This window comes from Muntiacus reevesi, chromosome 7 (genome assembly GCF_963930625.1).
Source record: "Muntiacus reevesi chromosome 7, mMunRee1.1, whole genome shotgun sequence".
Classification (NCBI taxonomy): domain Eukaryota; kingdom Metazoa; phylum Chordata; class Mammalia; order Artiodactyla; family Cervidae; genus Muntiacus; species Muntiacus reevesi.
Genome location: NC_089255.1, coordinates 82,749,618 through 82,768,378, shown reverse-complemented (window position 1 = coordinate 82,768,378; position 18,761 = coordinate 82,749,618). Strand labels below are relative to the sequence as shown.

Here is an 18,761-nt window from a genome sequence, read left to right as displayed (position 1 = left end):
AAGTTTAACATACACCTAGTTTTTGACCCAGAATTTCCACTTCCAGAAATGTAACATAAGAAAAGAATATGTTCCCAAGGATATAGATAGGAGTGTTCATCTCAATACCATCAATAATAATGATAACAACAGCTAACACATCAGCAATTTACTATGTGCCAGGAACTGTTCTGAATCCATGACATACGTTAACTCATTGGATCCTTACAACAGCCCTATGATAACGGTGCATACTATGGTTATTCCTGTTTTAGTGAGAGGAAGGCTGAGCACCAAGAGGTCCCAAAGCTAGTAAGTGGCTCTAAGGATTCCGTCTGGGCAGGCAGCCCTATGTCTGGGTCACGGAGTGGCCACTCGTGGTCTCCTCTGCAGACGAACTCCATCATCAAGCGCCCTCATCCCTGCCAGCCATGACCACGGGTTTTTGCCAAGGTTCCCACCAGCCCACAAGCAAGAGCAGGCAGTCAGCGCCTCCAGCGTCTCGGCCAGTGGCCACCCATGACCTCCAGGGCCACCAGTGCTGCCTGGGTTCCACTTTCAGTAACAGCTCCTATGGAGGTGCCCAGTACCCTGGGGATGCCAGCCCCTACCACCCCAGTCCCCTCAAGGCCGACTTGGGCACGGATGGGCCACCTTCTTTTTCAAGAAGTCCACACCCCTTTTCATGGCCACGGTGTTGAAGTCCTCAGTATCCCAGCGTCCAGCGACATGGTCACCTGTGACCTGGCTTGGAAAACCATGAGGAAGCAGCAGCCTGGGGGCCAGCCCAATAAAACCAACACCAGGCCCCCGTCCAGAGTGGCCACTGCCCGCCACCAGGCTTCCTTCCAAGGCCCTAGGTGCTAAGAGCCCTGCCCCACCCCTCCCCTTCCCCCAGCTCCGCACCTCAAGATTTCATGGACAGTAGCCAGCAGAAGCAGCTCCATTCTTTAACATCAAAAGAGCAAAAACGCCAAAAAGGCAGTTCAGAGGATCTCCCTCCTTACTATTGAAGCCACACGAGAACCTTCCTGACACCCCATAACTCTGTGCCTGGCACCAAGTGGAAAGTCAACCAGCAAAAAATTAAAAAAAAAAAATCCAAATGGATTCCAGGGTCCCTGCTCTAAACTCCTCTCTATGGCTATAATAATGAAAACAGAGGAATGTCCCTAGAAAGGGGCAGAGGAGCCTGGCGGGCTACTATCCATGGAATTGCAAAGAGTTGGACAGGACTGAGTGACTAAGCATACATACACAGGAAGAGAATGTACCAAATAAGTTATGGTCCATCCATACAATGGACTACTATCAGCTTTTACAATATTGCTGTCGATTAATGTTCTTTGACACCAAAAAAGGGAACAATGGAAAGCTACAGACTATGTATGATTCCATTTTATTTTTTTAAATAAATAGAATTATGAAAATTATGGAACTTTGTACACAGACAAAAAATTCGGAAAAAATGATGAACACCAAAATGTTGGCTGTGATTTTTTTTTCTGGGAGGCAGCATTATAAGTGTCTTTCTTCTTCTATTAACACATTTCTGTATTTAGGAAGTAAAATGATCCTGTATTACTTTCATGACTTTCACTTTTCAAGGAAAGCAGTAAACCTATTTTTAAAGGGTTGTGACAATGATCACATCTATCAGTGAGTGTGAGAGTGCTACTAGTTAATTTTCAAACAGACAGCATCGCTGCTTCAAGCCACACCCAGATCCAGGGCTCGGGCAGCAGGCTGGCCCCAGCATTAGAGGTTTCCTGTTTCTTGGCTGCCCGGATGCAGAGTTTCCATGGCTGTCCTACAGAGATGGGCGTGACCGTCTCTGGGCAACCGGCCACAGCAGTGTCTGGCTGGACTTCCAGTTTCTGACATCAAAACATTCTTGCTGATTTTTGCTTCATCGAATACAGTGAGTCCTGTCCTTGACTCTAATAGCTGTGCCGTCCCGGGTACACGGACCACACCAGAAACAATACCTTCAATAACCCACAAGGGAGATTTGGCAGTTGGTGGTTCTGTGCCCTTCTGTCTGTTTCTGTCTCCCGGTCTGGCTGTGTTGGTTTTGTTTCACGCACAAGGCTCTGCGCTTGGTGTTGGAGGGATCTGAAATACCGTACCTCTAATGAGGAGACAAAATTCAGTCCGAATAAAGTGCTGAGAGAATATGCAACTGAGCACAAACCTGTTTGGTGACAATTGGTGATCAGGCACTACTTGGGGAACTCAGAGCCTGAAGCGGAGGGCGGGGGTGGGGGGAGACACGATGATTGCTTCAGAAAGGAGCGGGCATTTCAGTTGGATTCTAAAAGAGGAGGAGAGGTTCATCAGGTGGAAAGCAGAAGGGCCTTCCAGGTGGAGGGAACAGCAGGTGTGAAGATCTGGAGGCATGAAGCAGTTTGGTGAGCTCAGGAAACACAGCCCAGGACAGCGCCACACAGGTAACGGCTGAGGGCAGGGCCTCCAGAGGAGTTAGAGTGAGACCGTGGTTACAGGAGCCCAGACATCTGCGCCTTACCGTAAATAGGAAGCTAGCAAAGGCTTGGATTCCATGGAGGGCCGTCAGCAGACCTACATTTTAGAAAATTAATGTCAATGACAATGTTGCTGAGAAAACGGAAACCATCAAAAGGGACTTCTCCCTCTGAGCTCCCATCACCGCATCTACCCACCTGCCAGCACCTGCCCACGTTCCTGCCTTTCTCCTCCACCACCAATGAACTGAGGGTTCTCCTCTCTAAAGTCGCCCTCCTCGTCTGCACCACATCACACCCCCTCCTTCCTACCCAAGGACAAGGCTCCAGAAATTCTCCCCCTCTTGTCTATATTAACAAATATTATCTTTCTACAGCAGCGTTGCTATTAGCCTACAAATATCCTCTGATGCCTTCTATCCTGAGAAATTATCTTTTTTTAATTTAATTTTTATTGGCGTATATTTGATTTACAATGTGGTCTTAGTTTCTGATGTACAGTTATACATGTATACTATTCCTTTTCAGCTTCTTTTGCATTATAGGTTATTACAAGATATTGACTACATTTCCCTATGCTATGTAGTAAGTCCTTGTTGTTTATCATTTGCTTTGTATGTAGTGGTGTGTATCTGTTACTCCCAAATTCTGAATTTATCCCTCCTTCCAGCTCCCCTTTAGTAATCATAAATTTGCTTCCTATGTCTGTGAGTCTATTTCTGTTTTGTAAAAAAGTTCATTTGTATCATTTTTTTAGATTTCACTTATAAGTGATATCATATATTTGTCTTTCTCTGACTTACTTCACTTAGTATGATCATCTCCAGGCCCATCCATGTTGCTGAAAATGGCATTATTTCATTCTTTTGTATGACTGAGTAGTATTCCATTGTATGTATGTACCACATATTCTTTATTCATTCATCTGTTGACAGACATTTAGGTTGCTTACAGATCTTGGCTACTGTAAGTAGTACAGACATGGGGGGTGCATATATCTTTTTTTTTTTTTTTTTCTTTTTTTCCACACGAAAGCAGGATCTTAGTTCCCCATTCAAAGATGGAATCTGTTCCCCCTGCAGTGGAAAGTTGGAGCCCTAACCACTGGACTGGCAGGGAACTCCCTGCATGTATCTTTTTGAGTTAGAATTTTCAGCTGGTATATGTCCAGGAGTGGGATTGCTGGATCATATGGTAACTATTTTTAGGAACCTCCATGATGTTTTCCACAGTGGCTGCACCAATTTCCATTCCCACCAATGGCGTGGGAGGGTTCCTTCAAGAAACCCTCTCTAACCTCACTTCTCTTCCCAGTTACCTTCCCATTTCTCTCTTCCTTACAAAACACCTTGAAAAAGTTGCCACAGTCAATGTCACCAATTCCTTTTCTTACCTCTCCTTAAAATTCAGTCCAACCAGGCTTCCCTGCCCTCCACTCCACCAAAACTGCTCTGATAAAGACCCCAAGTGACTCTGAATAACATCTGAAATTACTAACTTGAACAGTCAATTCACAGTCCTTATGTGACTTGACCTCTCCCATCTCCTAGAAACACTTCCGTCACTAAACTTCTTCCTACTTCATTGATTGCTGTTTATGTTTCCTGTTTGGGTCCCCTCTTGCCCAGCCTCTTCATGCTATTAAGTCCCAGGACTCAGACTTCAGCCCTCTGCTCCTCTCTGCCTATATTCACTCCTTGATGAGTACATCCATCTGCATACCTGCAACTCTTAATTATTTATTTCAAACCCACATCTCCCCATTGAACCCTAGGCCTAGTTATCCAACTGCTTTCTCAGCATCCTCATTGAGATGTCTGATCATTATTACAAATTTATCACTTCCAAAACTGGGCTCCTGATATTCCTCCCCAAGTCTGCTTCTTCTGTAGCCCTCCCCGTCTCAGTCCATGCAACTCCATCCTTCCAGGCCAAACACTTTGGAGCCATCATCAGTGATGCTTCTTTTTCTCTTGGTCCTTACATCCAATCTATTATTAATAGTAAACCCCACTGGTTTCAACATTGACGTATATCCAGGATCTGACACCACTTCCCACTTCTGTTGCTGTCACCCTGGTCCAAGCCATCTCATCTGAATTATCATCTAGATGATCACAAGCGCCTCCTAAGCCTCCTCTCTGTTTCAACCCTTGCTCGCCACGCCTAGTTTATTCCCCACCCAGTAAAGAACAAGCCTTTTAAAACTAAGTCAGGTCATGTTGCACATAGCGTTCCAATGGGTCCTCATTTATCTCAGAGTAAAGGCCAATATTTTCACAGTTATCACCAAGGCCCTGTATAATGGCCTTCCATTCCTTACTAAGTTATTACATCTGTCTCCCTCTGCATGATTGTTAGCTCCACTTGGGCAGAGAATTTTGTTTGTTGTCACCACTCAGCCCATATTTGTTGAATGAATAAATGAATGAATGTAGAAAAAGGACCACAGTGAGGAGAGGGTAGAGGATGGGGACCAGTCATGAGGTATTGGAATTGCCCAGGTGAAAACTTATGAGGTGCGAAGTCAGGAAAACATAATGGGAACAATATGGCAGAATGTAGTTCAGAGCCATTTTTTCCCAAAATTTACCAGCCATAGTGACCGCATGTTGAGGATAAGAAGATGGGCAGGGGTCAAAGAGGCTCTCCAGCTTCTGGACTGAGCAAGAAGATAGGTGGCAGAGAGGAAAAGCAGAGGGCAGCCATGGAGTCTGGGTTTGAAAACGCTGAGTTTAGGAAATGTTCACTAAGAATAACCATAACCAAACCCTTCTTCTTTTTGGAAGCTGTGCTGTGCTTTGCCACTCAGTCATATCTGACTCTGTGTGACCCCATGGACTGTAGCCCACCAGGCTCCTCTGTCTATGGGAATTTTCCAGGCAAGAATACGGGAATGGACTGCCATGCCCTCCTCCATAGGATCTTCCCAACCCAGAGATCGAACCCAGGTCTCCTGCATTGTGAGCAGATTCTTCACCATCTGAGCCACCAAGGAAGCCTATGAATACTGGAATGGGTAGCCCATCCCTTCTCCAGGGGATCTTCCAAACCCAGGAGTCAAACCATGGTCTCCTGCATTGCAGGCAGATTCTTTACCAGCTGAGCTACCAGAAAAGCCCCCTTTAGCTGAAAATATACATGGTTTGTGTTATTGTTATTTAGTCCCTCTAAGTTAAGATATCAATTGTGCCAGTGTAGTGACCATTATTGCTTAGAAAGCAGCTAATGTATATGCAATGATCCACTTATGCTTATTAGATGATAGGATTTAAAAAAATTTTTTCATATTATACAAATAGTGTATATTCATTGCCAAATGATCACAGGAAGTTAAACGTTTCTCTTTCCAAGAGGTGGTAAACCATCAAAACTGTTGGTAAAATTTGGCAATCGCAAATTCTTTCATTTATATTAATTTGGCAAATCAGTGGTTTTTATTTTTAGTAATTTACAAGTGTCTTACTTATTCAAAGCCAGAATCTTCTAATTGACCTGAGAACCTAGCCTTCTTTCAGTGGCATTTCCCTCAAAATGGCACGGCAGCTGCCATTGTCTCCTACCCTTTACCCTAGTGCTGACATGAAGTTGCCCTCAGAGAGCCTGTGTTGAGTGTCTGCCAGCTGCCAGCCAGCTCCAAGTGGAGGCTGTGGTCAAGTCTACCAACTAGAACCCCCTGGCTCCAGAAGAGCTGGGACTTCCTAAAGTATAGAATTCCAAGCAAGCTTCAAGATGAAAATGGAAAGGAAGCAAAATCTCTCCTACCAGCATTTGTACTCGAGAAGCAATCAAGAGTGAAAATCTGTAGAGAAAAAAGAAATTCATTTAAATTTTCTAGGAAAGGATGAATCTGCTTAAAAGACAGAGAATCAATCTCTTATGCAGGTCTTCTTATCTTTGGGGAGGGAGCTGAAGTGTGTTTGCGTTAGAAGACTTGGAACCTTAGTAACTGAGAGCCATTCTTAACCTCAATTTCCCCGTCTACAAAATGGGAGAATTACACCAGCCATCAAGGTTGGTGTGAGATGTAATGACTTTACATATATGAATGTTTCATAAACTCCAAGTGCCTTATACCCGCTACCCAAAGCCTCCTGCACACACATTAGCTCCTGATTCAAGTGCAGTGCACTTTGATATTCATGGGAATAAAACAGCTTTATGCAGTCTTTTCTAACATTGCTCCCTCATTTGTGCTTTTTCTTCATAGCAGTTATCATGACCTGAAAATGTACTTATTTATTCTCTCTTCCTCTGCTACATGTCCTGCTCTATGAGAGCAAGACTATGCTGTTTTACTCACCACAGACTGCCCAAGTGTCCAGAAGAAGTCTTGATGTACAGTAGATGCTTAAAAAGCAGCTGTGAGAATGTTGAAAGATAAATGCATGATCCGACTCTTTCAGGAGCAGGATTGCCTAGTGGCCAAACAGCATGTTCTCAAACTTCAGTTTGCTTGTTTCAAAGGCAGGTGCCTTAACACAGCACTGAAGGCTTCTGATTAAGCAGGACTGGCGAGCCTACTGGATCTGCTATTTTTAACAAGTGCCCAGGGTGATTCTATTGCAGAAAGTCATTCTAAATCAAGATAAATCTTATTCTGACTCCAGCTTGACACTAACTGTATGACCTTAGGGAGGTAACTTCTTAATTCCTCTGAGCCTGTTTCCTTTATCTGTAAAATAGGACTGACAGCATTCCCACGGAGCTGTTATGAGAATTAAATCAGGTAATGGGTGTAAAGTTATTGGCACAATGCCAGTTACGCAACTGGCTGCCACAATCATTATTATGGATTATTTTATTTTTACGTCCTGGCAGGACAAGAACTTTCTCCTGGGAGGCCCACTCTTGGGAATGTCTTCAAAGTGTGGTCGGGACCAGCAGCATCATCACCTGGGAGCTGGCTGGGGATACAGAATCAATCGCTGCCCCACTCCAGACCTGCTGACTCAGAATCTGCCTTTTAACAGGATTCAAGCTGATCTGTTGCACAGTCAAGTTGGAAAGGCACCGCTCAAAGTCACAGGTCCTGTTTTCTCCTGTCTCTATTTTCAGAGTCTGCCCAGGAGGTGGGTGAGCGCCCGGAATCCCAGAGTCTGAATCCTTCCTCTAAGTGGAGAGGAGAAAGCCCCGGCTCCCTGGAGGTGCACCTCCAGCTGAGAGCCTCCAGAGAAACTCTCTCGCAGAACCCTGACTACGGCGTCTGTGGAGCCAAGAGAGGGATCCAAACTCCAGCTTGCTTTCAGGTCCAGCCCAATATCCGACAGAACCTTGCATGGAAGGTGGAAGAAGCCTGTCCCCCAGGGAGCAGAGCAGATGCTCCCCCTTTGCCTGGAGTCAGGTCCCCGGCTCCGGCCTCTCCGACCCTGAGTGCTTTGGGGATGAGCACATCCAGGCGAAGAGGGCCAGAGTAGAGACCATCGTCCGAGGCATGTTCCTCTCCCCAGCCCCTCTGGGGCCAGGCAGGGCCCACGCTGGGGGCGGCCTGAGCTGCCCAGAGAAGGCGCGGGGGCGGAAGAGGAAGCAGAGCCTTCCCGCGCAGCAAGGCCCCCTGGAGCCAGGCCCTGCTGGGAACCGGGGCGGCGGCAGGAAGGGGGGCCCTCGGGTGAGAGGACAGCTCCACCTGCTGAGGCAGCAGGTGAGACACCTGCAGGAGCGCATCCTGCGGGCCGTGGAGCCCAGGGCCGCAGCTCCGGGCCCTGCGACGGCAGGCCAGAGGAACGGCCCCGGGCCTGGGCCCCGCGGGGTGGCCAGCGGCCACCACCACTGCCGGGGGTCCGTCGGGGACCTCTCCGGGCTGGAGAAACACAGAGTGTCTGAGGTCCAGTACCTGCCTGAGGGGCCCGGGTTTCTTCCCTCTGAAGCACAGGCCCTGCTGGAGAGTCTGAAGAAAGAACTGACGGGGGCCATATCCCAGGCTGTGGACTCGGTGTTACAGAAGGTACTGGTGGATCCATCGGGGCACCTGACTCAGCTGGGCGGGAGGTTCCAGGGGCCCGTGCCAGACGGGAGGCGTGAGTCCTCGCCTCCCGAGGGCGGTGCCCGTAAAGATCTGCTTCCTCTGGAGGCCTTGCCGAGGCGGGCCCAGCCACCAGCAGGGGCTCCGCTGGGAAGCTTAATGCTGGCCAAGTCCCTAGATCCTCCCAGGTACCCCATCTCTCCGAGAATGATCCCCAAACCCTATCAGGCTCCCCCAGCAGACTGTCCCTTGGCGGTTTCACCTGCCCACATCCAGGAGGAGCAGATTCTGGGCCAGCTACTGGGCCATGGGCCCAGGGGCCGCTGGAGGGGCAGTCTTCCTCAGGACCCGTCTGCCCGGAGCCAGCCCTCCTCAGAGTTGGCCCTGCAACCTTGGGGAGCTGCCAGACTGCGACCTTTGGCCTCGGGCCAGCAGCAGTGCCCCTGGCCCTTCACGTCCACCTGTTTGGAAAGACTGGCCTTCGTTCCCCCGGTGAAAATGGAGCCGGGTGGCCTGCAGGCTATCACGGACACGCGTCCTTTCCCTGCAGCCCACATATCCTTTTCGGGTAATCGGGGTTCTCATTTGTCCCAGCCCAGGGAGACAGGAACTCCAGACGCTGAGGGGAGGTTAGGGGACAAACAACTGCTTGGCACGGGGAACTGCTCTGTTCTCCCGGAGGAGAGGGGCGTCTTCTTAATGTTCGTTCTGGGGCTTCCATCCCCTGTGGCTCATAGCTGTTAGGTTCCTGAGAAAGTGGTGGCCGTGTTCTGAGATCCAAGGGTCTGGGAGGGTTCCTTCACCTTCTTCTGTAACATAGATTCTACCACTACTGAATTAATCCTTTGGGTCTGGAAGGGATTTGTTTATTTTTAAACCCAAATGGGCTCCCAAAATATGACAAAAACACCCTGTGGAAGGAAGAACCCCATCACTGAGACGTCAGCTGCTCATACACCTTGGCAGAATAGGTCAAAGCAATGGCCTTACCTGAGGCGTGGCAAAAAGAGACATCTCCTTAATTGAGACATCTCATTAAATTGCATCTCCTTGTGTCTGTCACACAAGCAGGGGTGAATAGTCATGCCCCTTCTACCTGCACCGACTAGATAACTCATGGGCAATACATGAGGGGCCAGAAACTGGAGGGGCCGATGGGAAAAGGGGAGATTTTCTTCAGGGACAAGACCTGAGACCAGGTGAAAGGGGTAAGAAGACTTCAGTTTAAGGACTAGCTTCTAAGCTGCTGCTGAGCAGAGAGCTGGGTGCTGCATGAGTGTGTAGGGAGTGGGGGGGTCCCCCGCTGGGGGGACCTGTGGGGCCCAGGCTGGTCTGCAGGGGGTCTGAATCTTACTGCATCATCTTTGCAGGCCTTAGGGAGAGCCCACTCAGAAGCAGGCGTTTCTCCAGAGTAACCCTCCCTCAGGAATGTAAAAGGTGTTGAAGCAAGAGAAGTTGCTTGGGTAAACACTGGGTAAATGTGAAGTCTGATGAAAAATGTTAAGAGGAGAATGTATACAGTCCCACACGCATCTAACCAAAGAGCCCTCTTTCAACCAGCATCTTGTGAGATTAAAGTTCCTGAGAATGTATTTTGGATGTGGCTTTTTTAGTGAGCCAAGCTCAGGCTGCTGCTTCTCAGGGACAGCCTTAAATTGCATCTCCTTGTGCCTGTGGAGTCACATAAGCAGGGGTGAATAGTCAAGCCCCTTCTACCTGGCAAGCTCTGGTGAAGGCGGCAGGATGGGGTGGAACCCACTCACAGCCACACCAGGCTGGCTCTTGTGTCCTAGGCTATGAGCGCCACCTGCTGGTCACAAGTGTTGGCAACACTGCCCAAGCTTGGACACCCCTGGGTTCTTTTCCTGGCAGGCAGGGAGCAAGAGCCACAAACAAACCCAATGCTGAGAGCATCTCGCCAGCCACCAGTACCCCCTTCAGGCAGTAGACACGGAGAGATCACCGTAGACAGATTTTCTTGTCAGGTGAAAGCCCTGAGTGAGAGAAGCTATCTGTGCAGGCCTTTGACAAGAGACCACTGATTAAGACTCCCTGTCAGAGTCAGGTTGTGGAAGAACCTCAAGAACTCAGTCCCCAAAGATTCTCCGCTGATCTTCCCCTGGGAAGGGTATTCTGATATTTCAGAAAAGCACCTCCTGTGTGCCTGGCCCTGCCTCGTGAAATGAGGCTTGGGCTCCAAGAGCTTCAGGGGGTTTTGGGGGGCCACCCACAGGGCCTGGCTGCCCCAATCAGGCATTGGGCTACCTTTGCAACGATTGGGGGCCCCCAGGAAGCATCCTGGCCCCAATTACTCCCTCATTCTAGAATTATAGATTTATTTTTCTGGGGCCATGAAAGCCCAGAAGAGCAAGATGCTTACATATAAAAGAACTTTTCATTCACATGACGCCCCTGTGACCAGGTGGAACGGGTATGATGATGAGGCAATGATGAGTGACCTCCTGGGCGGCAGGCACTGGGACCGACAGTTCCCCTGTGCACTGCCACCTAGCCACAGTTCTGAAACTCAAAACGCTCTGAAAACCTCTGATTTCTTTCTCCTAAGGTCGATGGGAAATCCTCTTGGTAGCAAAACCTGCAAAGCGCAGGTTTTGACCTGCGCTGCGTGCTAAGTTGCTTCAGTTGTGTCCGACTCTCTGTGACCCCATGGACTGTAGCCCGCCAGGCTCCTCTGTCCATGGGGATTCTCCAGGCAAGAATACTGGAGTGAATTGCCATGCCCTCCTCCAGGGGATCTTCCTGACCCACGGATAGAACCCACGTCTCCTGTGTCTCCTGCATTGGCAGGCAGGTTCTTTACCACCAGCAGCAGCTGGGAAGCCCTACGTGTGCTGATAGGAGGCCTTTTATAGACTATCTCACTTAGCACAATTAGTCATTGATTTTGCTGTGGGAACTTTAAACTATCTGATTAGACAGCTGCCACAGACCCTGCTGTGGGCAGTGACTAACACATCATACACACACCACATTGCCTTGAGAAGATTAACTCTGAAACCTGGCATCCATTTGGCCCACTGTTTCAGAGAAGGGGTTGTGAGCCCGAGTTACCTCACCATCCTCAAGTATCCACTCTAGATCAGTATCCGAGAGGGACAGAAGCAGGCTAAGTTGCTCAGAGTCAGACAGACACATGCAGAGCCAGGATTCAAAGCCAGCCTCTGACTGCCAAGCGCATTTCAACCACCTCACTCCACAGTTTAGAAATAGGGCCCAGTGAAGGTAAGCGGCTTGCCTAGGGTTACACAGGACTAGGTGGCAAAATCTATGATCTGAAGCTGGGTCTTTGAACTCCCAATCCAGGATTCTTTTTCACAGCACTTATGAAGGATAAGAGGTAAGGCTAGTGAGGCAGGGGGCAGGGGCCTCCTGGACAGTGGCCTGGGTGCCTGGGCCAGCTATAGTTGAAATCAGTTGTCTGGTTTCCATCGGGTAAACTGACATGTCCTACTGAGAAGCCTTCATTGTCCTAAAGCTACAGCTCTCAGGCTTCAGCTCCAAGGTCACCCCGAATGCTTCCCACACGGCCCTAGGATTGCTCCTGGGAATGCTAAGTGTTCTAGCGTAAGACTCTTTATTCTCCTACCACCCTGGTGCTATATTTTCATGCCACAGCCCCCTGCTCTTACTAAAGGGGGAGGGATTTGTTCCCATAGTGAAAGGCATGGGTTGGAATAGAATCGCCACACTTAATCATGGGCTAAAATTGACAATTCAATCACTCATTCCTTCATTCACCAAACATTTATTGAGCACCTACTCTGCTCCTAGCACCGGGCTAGGCACGTGGAATACAAAGATGAATGGGTAAGGCCCTTGCTCTCAAGGAGCTCACAGTCTAAATGGGGAGACAAACATGCAATAAAAACCCCAATCACATCATTCTTAGAAAAACCGGCTTATACAAAGAGCATTGGTAGCCCACGGTAAGGAAGGCCTAATTCGGCAAGGAAGGGTTTCACAGCGCAGGGGGCATCTGAGTTGAGGTGGGAAGGGTGAGGGGGAGCTTCTGCCAGGCAAACAGAGAGAAGCGCAGCCTGGATTTTCGAGCTTCTTGAGCCAAAGCAAACTGTGATCTGGTACTCAGTTTGGTTAGGTGCCTGTTGGCATCAACACCACAAACTCAACAATGAGGGCCAGAAAGGGGACCATCTAGTTGACTCCTCTCATTTTACAGATGAGGAAACTGAGACAGAGAGAAATAAGTCTCTACTTGGGGTTTTGAAATGGCTTATCTGGGGGACAGCTGCCATCTCTTCCCACCCTGTTGTGATAGCGTGTACACACACACACACACACACACACACACACACTAAGTACAACAAACTGTATTTGCTATTACACATGCCATAGATCTTTAACACATCAAAATGCTTTTTTAAACTCTGCAACTTTACTGTACATAGATGGTATTCAGCATCTGGAAAGAAAGAAGTTTATCTGATCATACTTGCTAAGTTTATCTGATCATACTTGCTAGAGATAGAATAATGGAGCAAATACATCATTCAACCAGAAAAAAATTAAATAGAAACCATAAGGAACAGGACAATTTACCATTTGGATAATTTGACAAAATCATTTGATAAACTGGTCTTAGTTTTCCTTGACCCTGGGCCAAATCCAGGAGGGCCTCAATCCTGGTCACTTGAAGAAGGCCAAACTAATGTTTTTCTTCACACGCTACCCCAGCTCCAACCTCCTGAAGGCGTACTTCCCCGATGTTCAGGTAAAGTCCTTCAACTGAGTTTCAGTCTCTGCAAAATTCCCAAGTGGCCGCAGGTGTTTCCCACGTTGAGTCAAATCCTAGGTCATCATTTGCGCACTTTAGCTCCTCTTCTGCTTGTGGCATTTTTGTCCTGGGCTGAGAAACTGAATAAACACGGGTAACTTTGGGGGTGGGAAGGTTGGGTCTCTGAATTTAAGTTTCTGAGCTATAGTTAAGACCCAGAAACACTTGGGGAGGGAGGCAGTGTTACAAAACCAAGAGTAAATAGCATCTTTAGCCTAGTGTTCTGTCTTAGCTGGAGACACTATAAAAAAGAAAGAATGTATCAAGAGTTGGACACTGTAGCTGTTAAATTTACCTTTGAACTTTTGTGTTTCAAAACTGAGTGAAGGTGCATACAAATCAATGTGACAATAAGAAAAATCAAGCTCTGGGGGTTGGAACCAGGCCATGCATGTTTCCACAGTTTCAGAGGGCCTTCTTTACCCTGGGGGTTGGGTTAGGGCCTGCTGATACTTTGTATCTCAATCATCACCCCCACCCCCAGCCTTTTTTTTTTTTTTTTTTTTGAGCTATTTCCCTCATACCCAATCGCTTGTTTCATCTCTGAACCAAATTCTCATTTTTTGATTCATTCTGCAACTCTGAGTTGCCAATACATAGTCCTCTGATCTATACCATTACCCCTTCCCTTGGCTCTTTACCTTGCAGAGCGCACCAGGGCTGTGATGTAATCTACCTGGCTGGCTGCAGAAAATGGGACCACACTGATCTTGACCTTGGGCCCTCCCAAAGACACATTTAAGGAGTGAAAAACCTTTATAAGTCTAGGCTATAAAATACATTTGCTTTCTACTGGGCATTACAGCTAATTCAGATTTTTCCATGTATAACTGTATAGGCTTAGAAAATAGCTGTGACTTCTTTTTTAAACAAAGCCCTGTTTAGTGTGAATTGAAGCCACTCTTGCTAACCCCTGTGTTGAATTGGAAGCTGACAGTTCTGACTCTGAGCACCTTGTGACAAATGTCTGATTTCATGGATCCTGTTGTTTGCACAGTTCAACCGCTGCATCACCTCCCAGATGATCAAGTGGTTCAGCAACTTCCGTGAGTTTTATTACATACAGATGGAGAAATTTGCCCGGCAAGCGATTTCCGATGGTGTCACAAATCCCAAAATGCTGGTGGTTCTCCGCGACTCAGAACTTTTTCGAGTTCTCAATATGCACTATAACAAGGGAAATGACTTTGAGGTAAGACCGTGCACTTGGGTCCCAGGACGTCTGACGAGCGCCTTCCCTTTGTCACTGGAGTTTTAGAAAAGATCCCCTTCCATGTCTGTCCTTATGTCACAGAGAGTAGGGCAGCCTGGGAGCCATCTCTGTACCATCCACAAAGATGATAGCCTCCGCATCTTCTCGTAGGCAGCAGGTAAATGCCACAAACTGAATCTCCAGCCAGTCTTTATTCAGAAACATGGGCAGAGGTCAGGTGTTATGCCATTTTAGACAATACTCTGTAATGACCAGGTTTGACACCCTGCAAACCTTCTTGGCTTTGCACCAGGAGGCCCAGGATAAATACCGGGCTCTCGCTGCAGCACTGCTTCTTGGCCAAGGTTTTCTTTACTGCAGTTTCTGCTCATCATTTGGTTCTTATCTTTATTCTCCCTTGAACAGTTTTATCTGTGGGCCTTCCATGGCAAGTCATCTCAAATCCTTTCTGGAAGTAATAGACAATACTTAAGCTGCTCAGTCCTTTGGGGGTCCCTATGAAGGCACGCTGGTGGCACCTTAGAGGTAAAGCATCAGTGAAGGGTGAGCAAGTGGCCCAAGGGTCATCAGTGAGAGCTTGTCATCTTCCTTGCGTGTGGCCAACAGCTCTGCTCAGCTGGCATCTTGTTCTGCGGTGCCTGGTGCGTCTGGTTACTGAGCACACTGCCCTCTTCTCGCATTTCTCACGTGACTGTGCGGTCACAAAGAGCAGTGTATTGACGCCTCCAAGAAAGCGAAGAACTGCTGGCATCCGCTGGTCAGATGCCCCATCAGAATATGTTCAGAAACCTAAGCCTACCTGTGGGGAAAATGGACCATGCCTCCTTTGAGAGGCTCGTGGGGGTCCGGCATGTGGGTGGGGGGCAGCACTGCATCCTTCCATGTGGGGGTGGTCATCTGGCAGGCAGTGGGGGCAAGCCCCCAGCCAGGCTGGATTTGGAGGCCCTGTGGGATGCCCCATCATTAATGTTGCCAGTTTGGGTGAGGTCCTGGAACATAGTCTTGAGCCCTCTCCACCCCCAAGCCAAATGGTTGGCTTTGGAAGCAGGAATGATTCCAAGTCCTTTGAATCCAGTCCCCAAAGAAGGTGGAATGAGGTACGACAGTCGTAAGCTTGGGGGAGGGGGGGGGGGGTTCTTTCCATGTGAGGCACTAAGGAAAAGAATACTAAAAACCTCTTTTGAACCACAGATTTCATTTCAACCAGAGTCAGAATTTCCCACTTGCTAAAAATGTCACCCATTAACGGAATCAGCTACTGCTACAGAGGGAGTGTCCCTAATCCATTTTTTCCCAGGGCTGTCTCATCAGGATCATAATTTTAAGGTCTGTATTTGATGAGGGAGCAAGGGATTCCTGGGGCTGCAAAAGTCAGGGGCCAGGACAGTGGGGGTGCTCTGATCAGCCTGCAACCCAAGGAACTGGTGGCGTCAGGCAGTGAGGTCTGGATGGCGCCAGGCTTCACAGCCTCACGTTTTTTCTTTCTCGTGGGTCTCTTTGGGAATGCAGGTCCCAGACTGCTTCTTGGAAATCGCCAGCTTGACATTACAGGAGTTCTTCAGGGCTGTCTCCACAGGCAAAGACGCAGATCCTTCCTGGAAGAAACCCATTTATAAAATTATTTCGAAACTGGACAGTGACATCCCAGAGATATTCAAATCTTCCAGCTATCCCCAGGAACTGTTTCGGAATTAAGATCCCACAAAGTGAGGAGTGACTGGCCTGGCTTTCCTGGGTTTGGTTCTCAAATGGCAGTCAGTACATCTGTAGTCATATAAAGAGGGCATAAGGAGAAATCCCTCAAATAAGTACTATGACCATTTTTTGATCATTTATTTCCTTTTCCAGAATTACCAGAGGTTTAACATTAACTATAAAATACTGTAAAAGGAATACAATGGTTTGGAACCAGAACAATCTCCACTCCACTGTTTCCAGGTATCATGACCCTGGGAATCTGTAGGTGTCTCTGCATCTGTAAAATGAGATTGTAAGGATAGAGAGATATATCTTAGAGAACTCTGTGAAATGTTTACTACTCACTACACAAATGTTCTTTTCTTTCCCCTTCAGCTTTCAGATAAAGTTATCTTACTTGGAGTCTTTTTTTTTTTTTTTCTTTTACAAATTGCTGTTTTTAGTTACCTATTTATCAAGCTTCACCTATGTGCAAGATACTTTCAAATACATTACTTCTAAGCTATTTATCCCGAAAAGTAGATATTATCATTTTAAAAAGAGCCAAACAGAATCTTAGAACTGTGAGGTAAGTCGCCAAAGGCTAGGAGGCCAGGGCATTTGGGTCAGCGGGGGTGGTCAGGAGCACGGAGGCACCCACGACCTTCTGACGCCAGGCTGCCCGGGGACCGCCTGGTGCTGCCGCCCGCGCTCTCACACAGGCCACCGTCCCCGGGGAGCGTCCAGCCCTGACGCGGCACGGTCTTCTGACAACCCCTGCCTGGCACTTAGGAGTGCTTTCTCACCCGGATGTCCACCGGGCAAAGCCAACACAAACTTTCTGCAGGACTTGAGTGTTGTTATATATTCACGGTCATCTGCTGGAAGTTTATCAGCAGTTAAATAACCCAAACTGTCTCTAGTCGACCAATGCAATGAATGCCTCAAGCTCCTATGTGCCGAAGAAACTGAACTTCAGGCCGTGAAAGCTAGAAAGGGCCTGAGGGGCTCATCTGGCCCAGCTTGCTTAAATGAGGAAGGAGGAAAGTGAAGCTCAGACGGGAGGCTTGCGCATAGCCTCACAGATGATGAATGGTGTAACTGAGACAAACACAGCATCACACAGAAATGGAAACTCCCCTGCTCCATAAGGACCTTACAGCCCATGATCAATCTTTCACAGATAAAGGGATTCAGGAAATCAACTTTTTTTTTCTTTTCCCTCTGCTGGTCCAACACAAATGGTGACTTGCTCTGAGCATATAAGCAAGACCTCTGGAATGCTGGGTAATTGCAGCATCCCAGCTAGTCAGAATCAAGTCTTTGAAAGCATGCCAAAAGTGCACAGGCCAGGGCAGGCATCACTCAAGAGCTCATTCTGACTAAGGGGTGTCTGTGATTTCATCAGCTTACTGCTTTCTCCTGTACAGAAATTACTATATCAACTACCCTACTTTCTTGACTTTTCAGGTCAGCTGGATCAGATAGGATGAAGTTTCTAAATTACTGCTAGATGTATCAACACAAAAAGGTAGTAAAGGTGACTTTCTTTTGAATTTTCTCTTACTCCAAACAGCCAAGAGGAAAAACAAAATCAAAAAAAAAAGAAAAAAGAAAAAGAAAAATACTCAGCCCGAACCAGTCTTTTGGGGTTGTTTCAAGGTTATTTGTAAGTGTCCTTCGGTACATCCAACTGCACTCAGATGATCTTTGCCCTATTTTCTCCCACAATGTTCCCTTTCCAAAAATGAAAGCTCTGCCAAATCTAAGTTTTAAAAGTAAGCAAGCACTGCGTATCCCAAGCAAAGGCAATCAGTTATCTGTGTTTGGAGACAGGAGGAGAACCTGCTGTCCAGAGTGACATTAAATAGTTATTTAAGACATTCATGGAAAGCAATTCCAAGTTCACATGATTGTTCAATGTGGAACAGCCACGTTCTGTCCCAAACCTGAAATTCATTAGTGTGTGTTTTAAACACCGAGCCAAGCCACCTCCAGGGCAGTGAACCTTGAAATGTACAAGCTCAAATTGAAAACACGTGTGTACTGCCGTCTTTCCAGGAAGTGTTCTCTAACCACTGAGCTAAACACACAAGAATGTATAAATACATGTTCTCTGCCAACAGAAGAATTTTCTATTTTATTATATTTTTCTGTTTCTACCAAGAATGGAGGGAACACATTCGGAGTGTAAGCTGAGCTGGTTATTATGTTCTCTTAGCAGTCATAATATTGCCAAAGGTCAATTGTCTATTCACCTTTTCCTTCCCATTAAGGTGCACGTGGGTACTATTCTCTCCCAAATTAAACATGCTCAGTGTCTAGTCAAATACTGTGTAACTGTCCAATCCTTCATTGATGGACAGTAGGGGCTGGACTGTGGTTTAAGATTATGGCACTACTGAGGGATTAATGTCCAATTATCAATTAAAAGCAGGCAGTTAATTGGCATTCCATGCAGAAAGAGGTTCATTAGGAACCTTTATTTCAAACATGGCTGCCTTTAGCATACACAGCTCCAAACCAGATTCATGCAGTAAAGAGGCCAAAGGCATCTCCTAAGTATATAAGGGGCACCTGAACCATTTTCTTTCCATCAGAGAAAGTGTACACCTGGCAGAGATAGCACAACAC

At 47.4% G+C, this 18,761-nt stretch overlaps 1 protein-coding gene across 1 annotated transcript; it reads left to right on the top strand.

Annotated features, from left to right (window-relative positions):
- Positions 1-2,377: 2,377 nt before the first annotated feature.
- Positions 2,378-17,622, top strand: PROX2 (prospero homeobox 2). Its single transcript, XM_065942046.1, has 5 exons — positions 2,378-2,429; positions 7,682-8,979; positions 13,067-13,174; positions 14,235-14,429; positions 15,960-17,622. Exons 1-5 carry the CDS (start codon positions 2,378-2,380, stop codon positions 16,143-16,145), a joined length of 1,839 nt encoding a protein of 612 aa, XP_065798118.1. The 3' UTR covers positions 16,146-17,622.
- Positions 17,623-18,761: the final 1,139 nt, after the last annotated feature.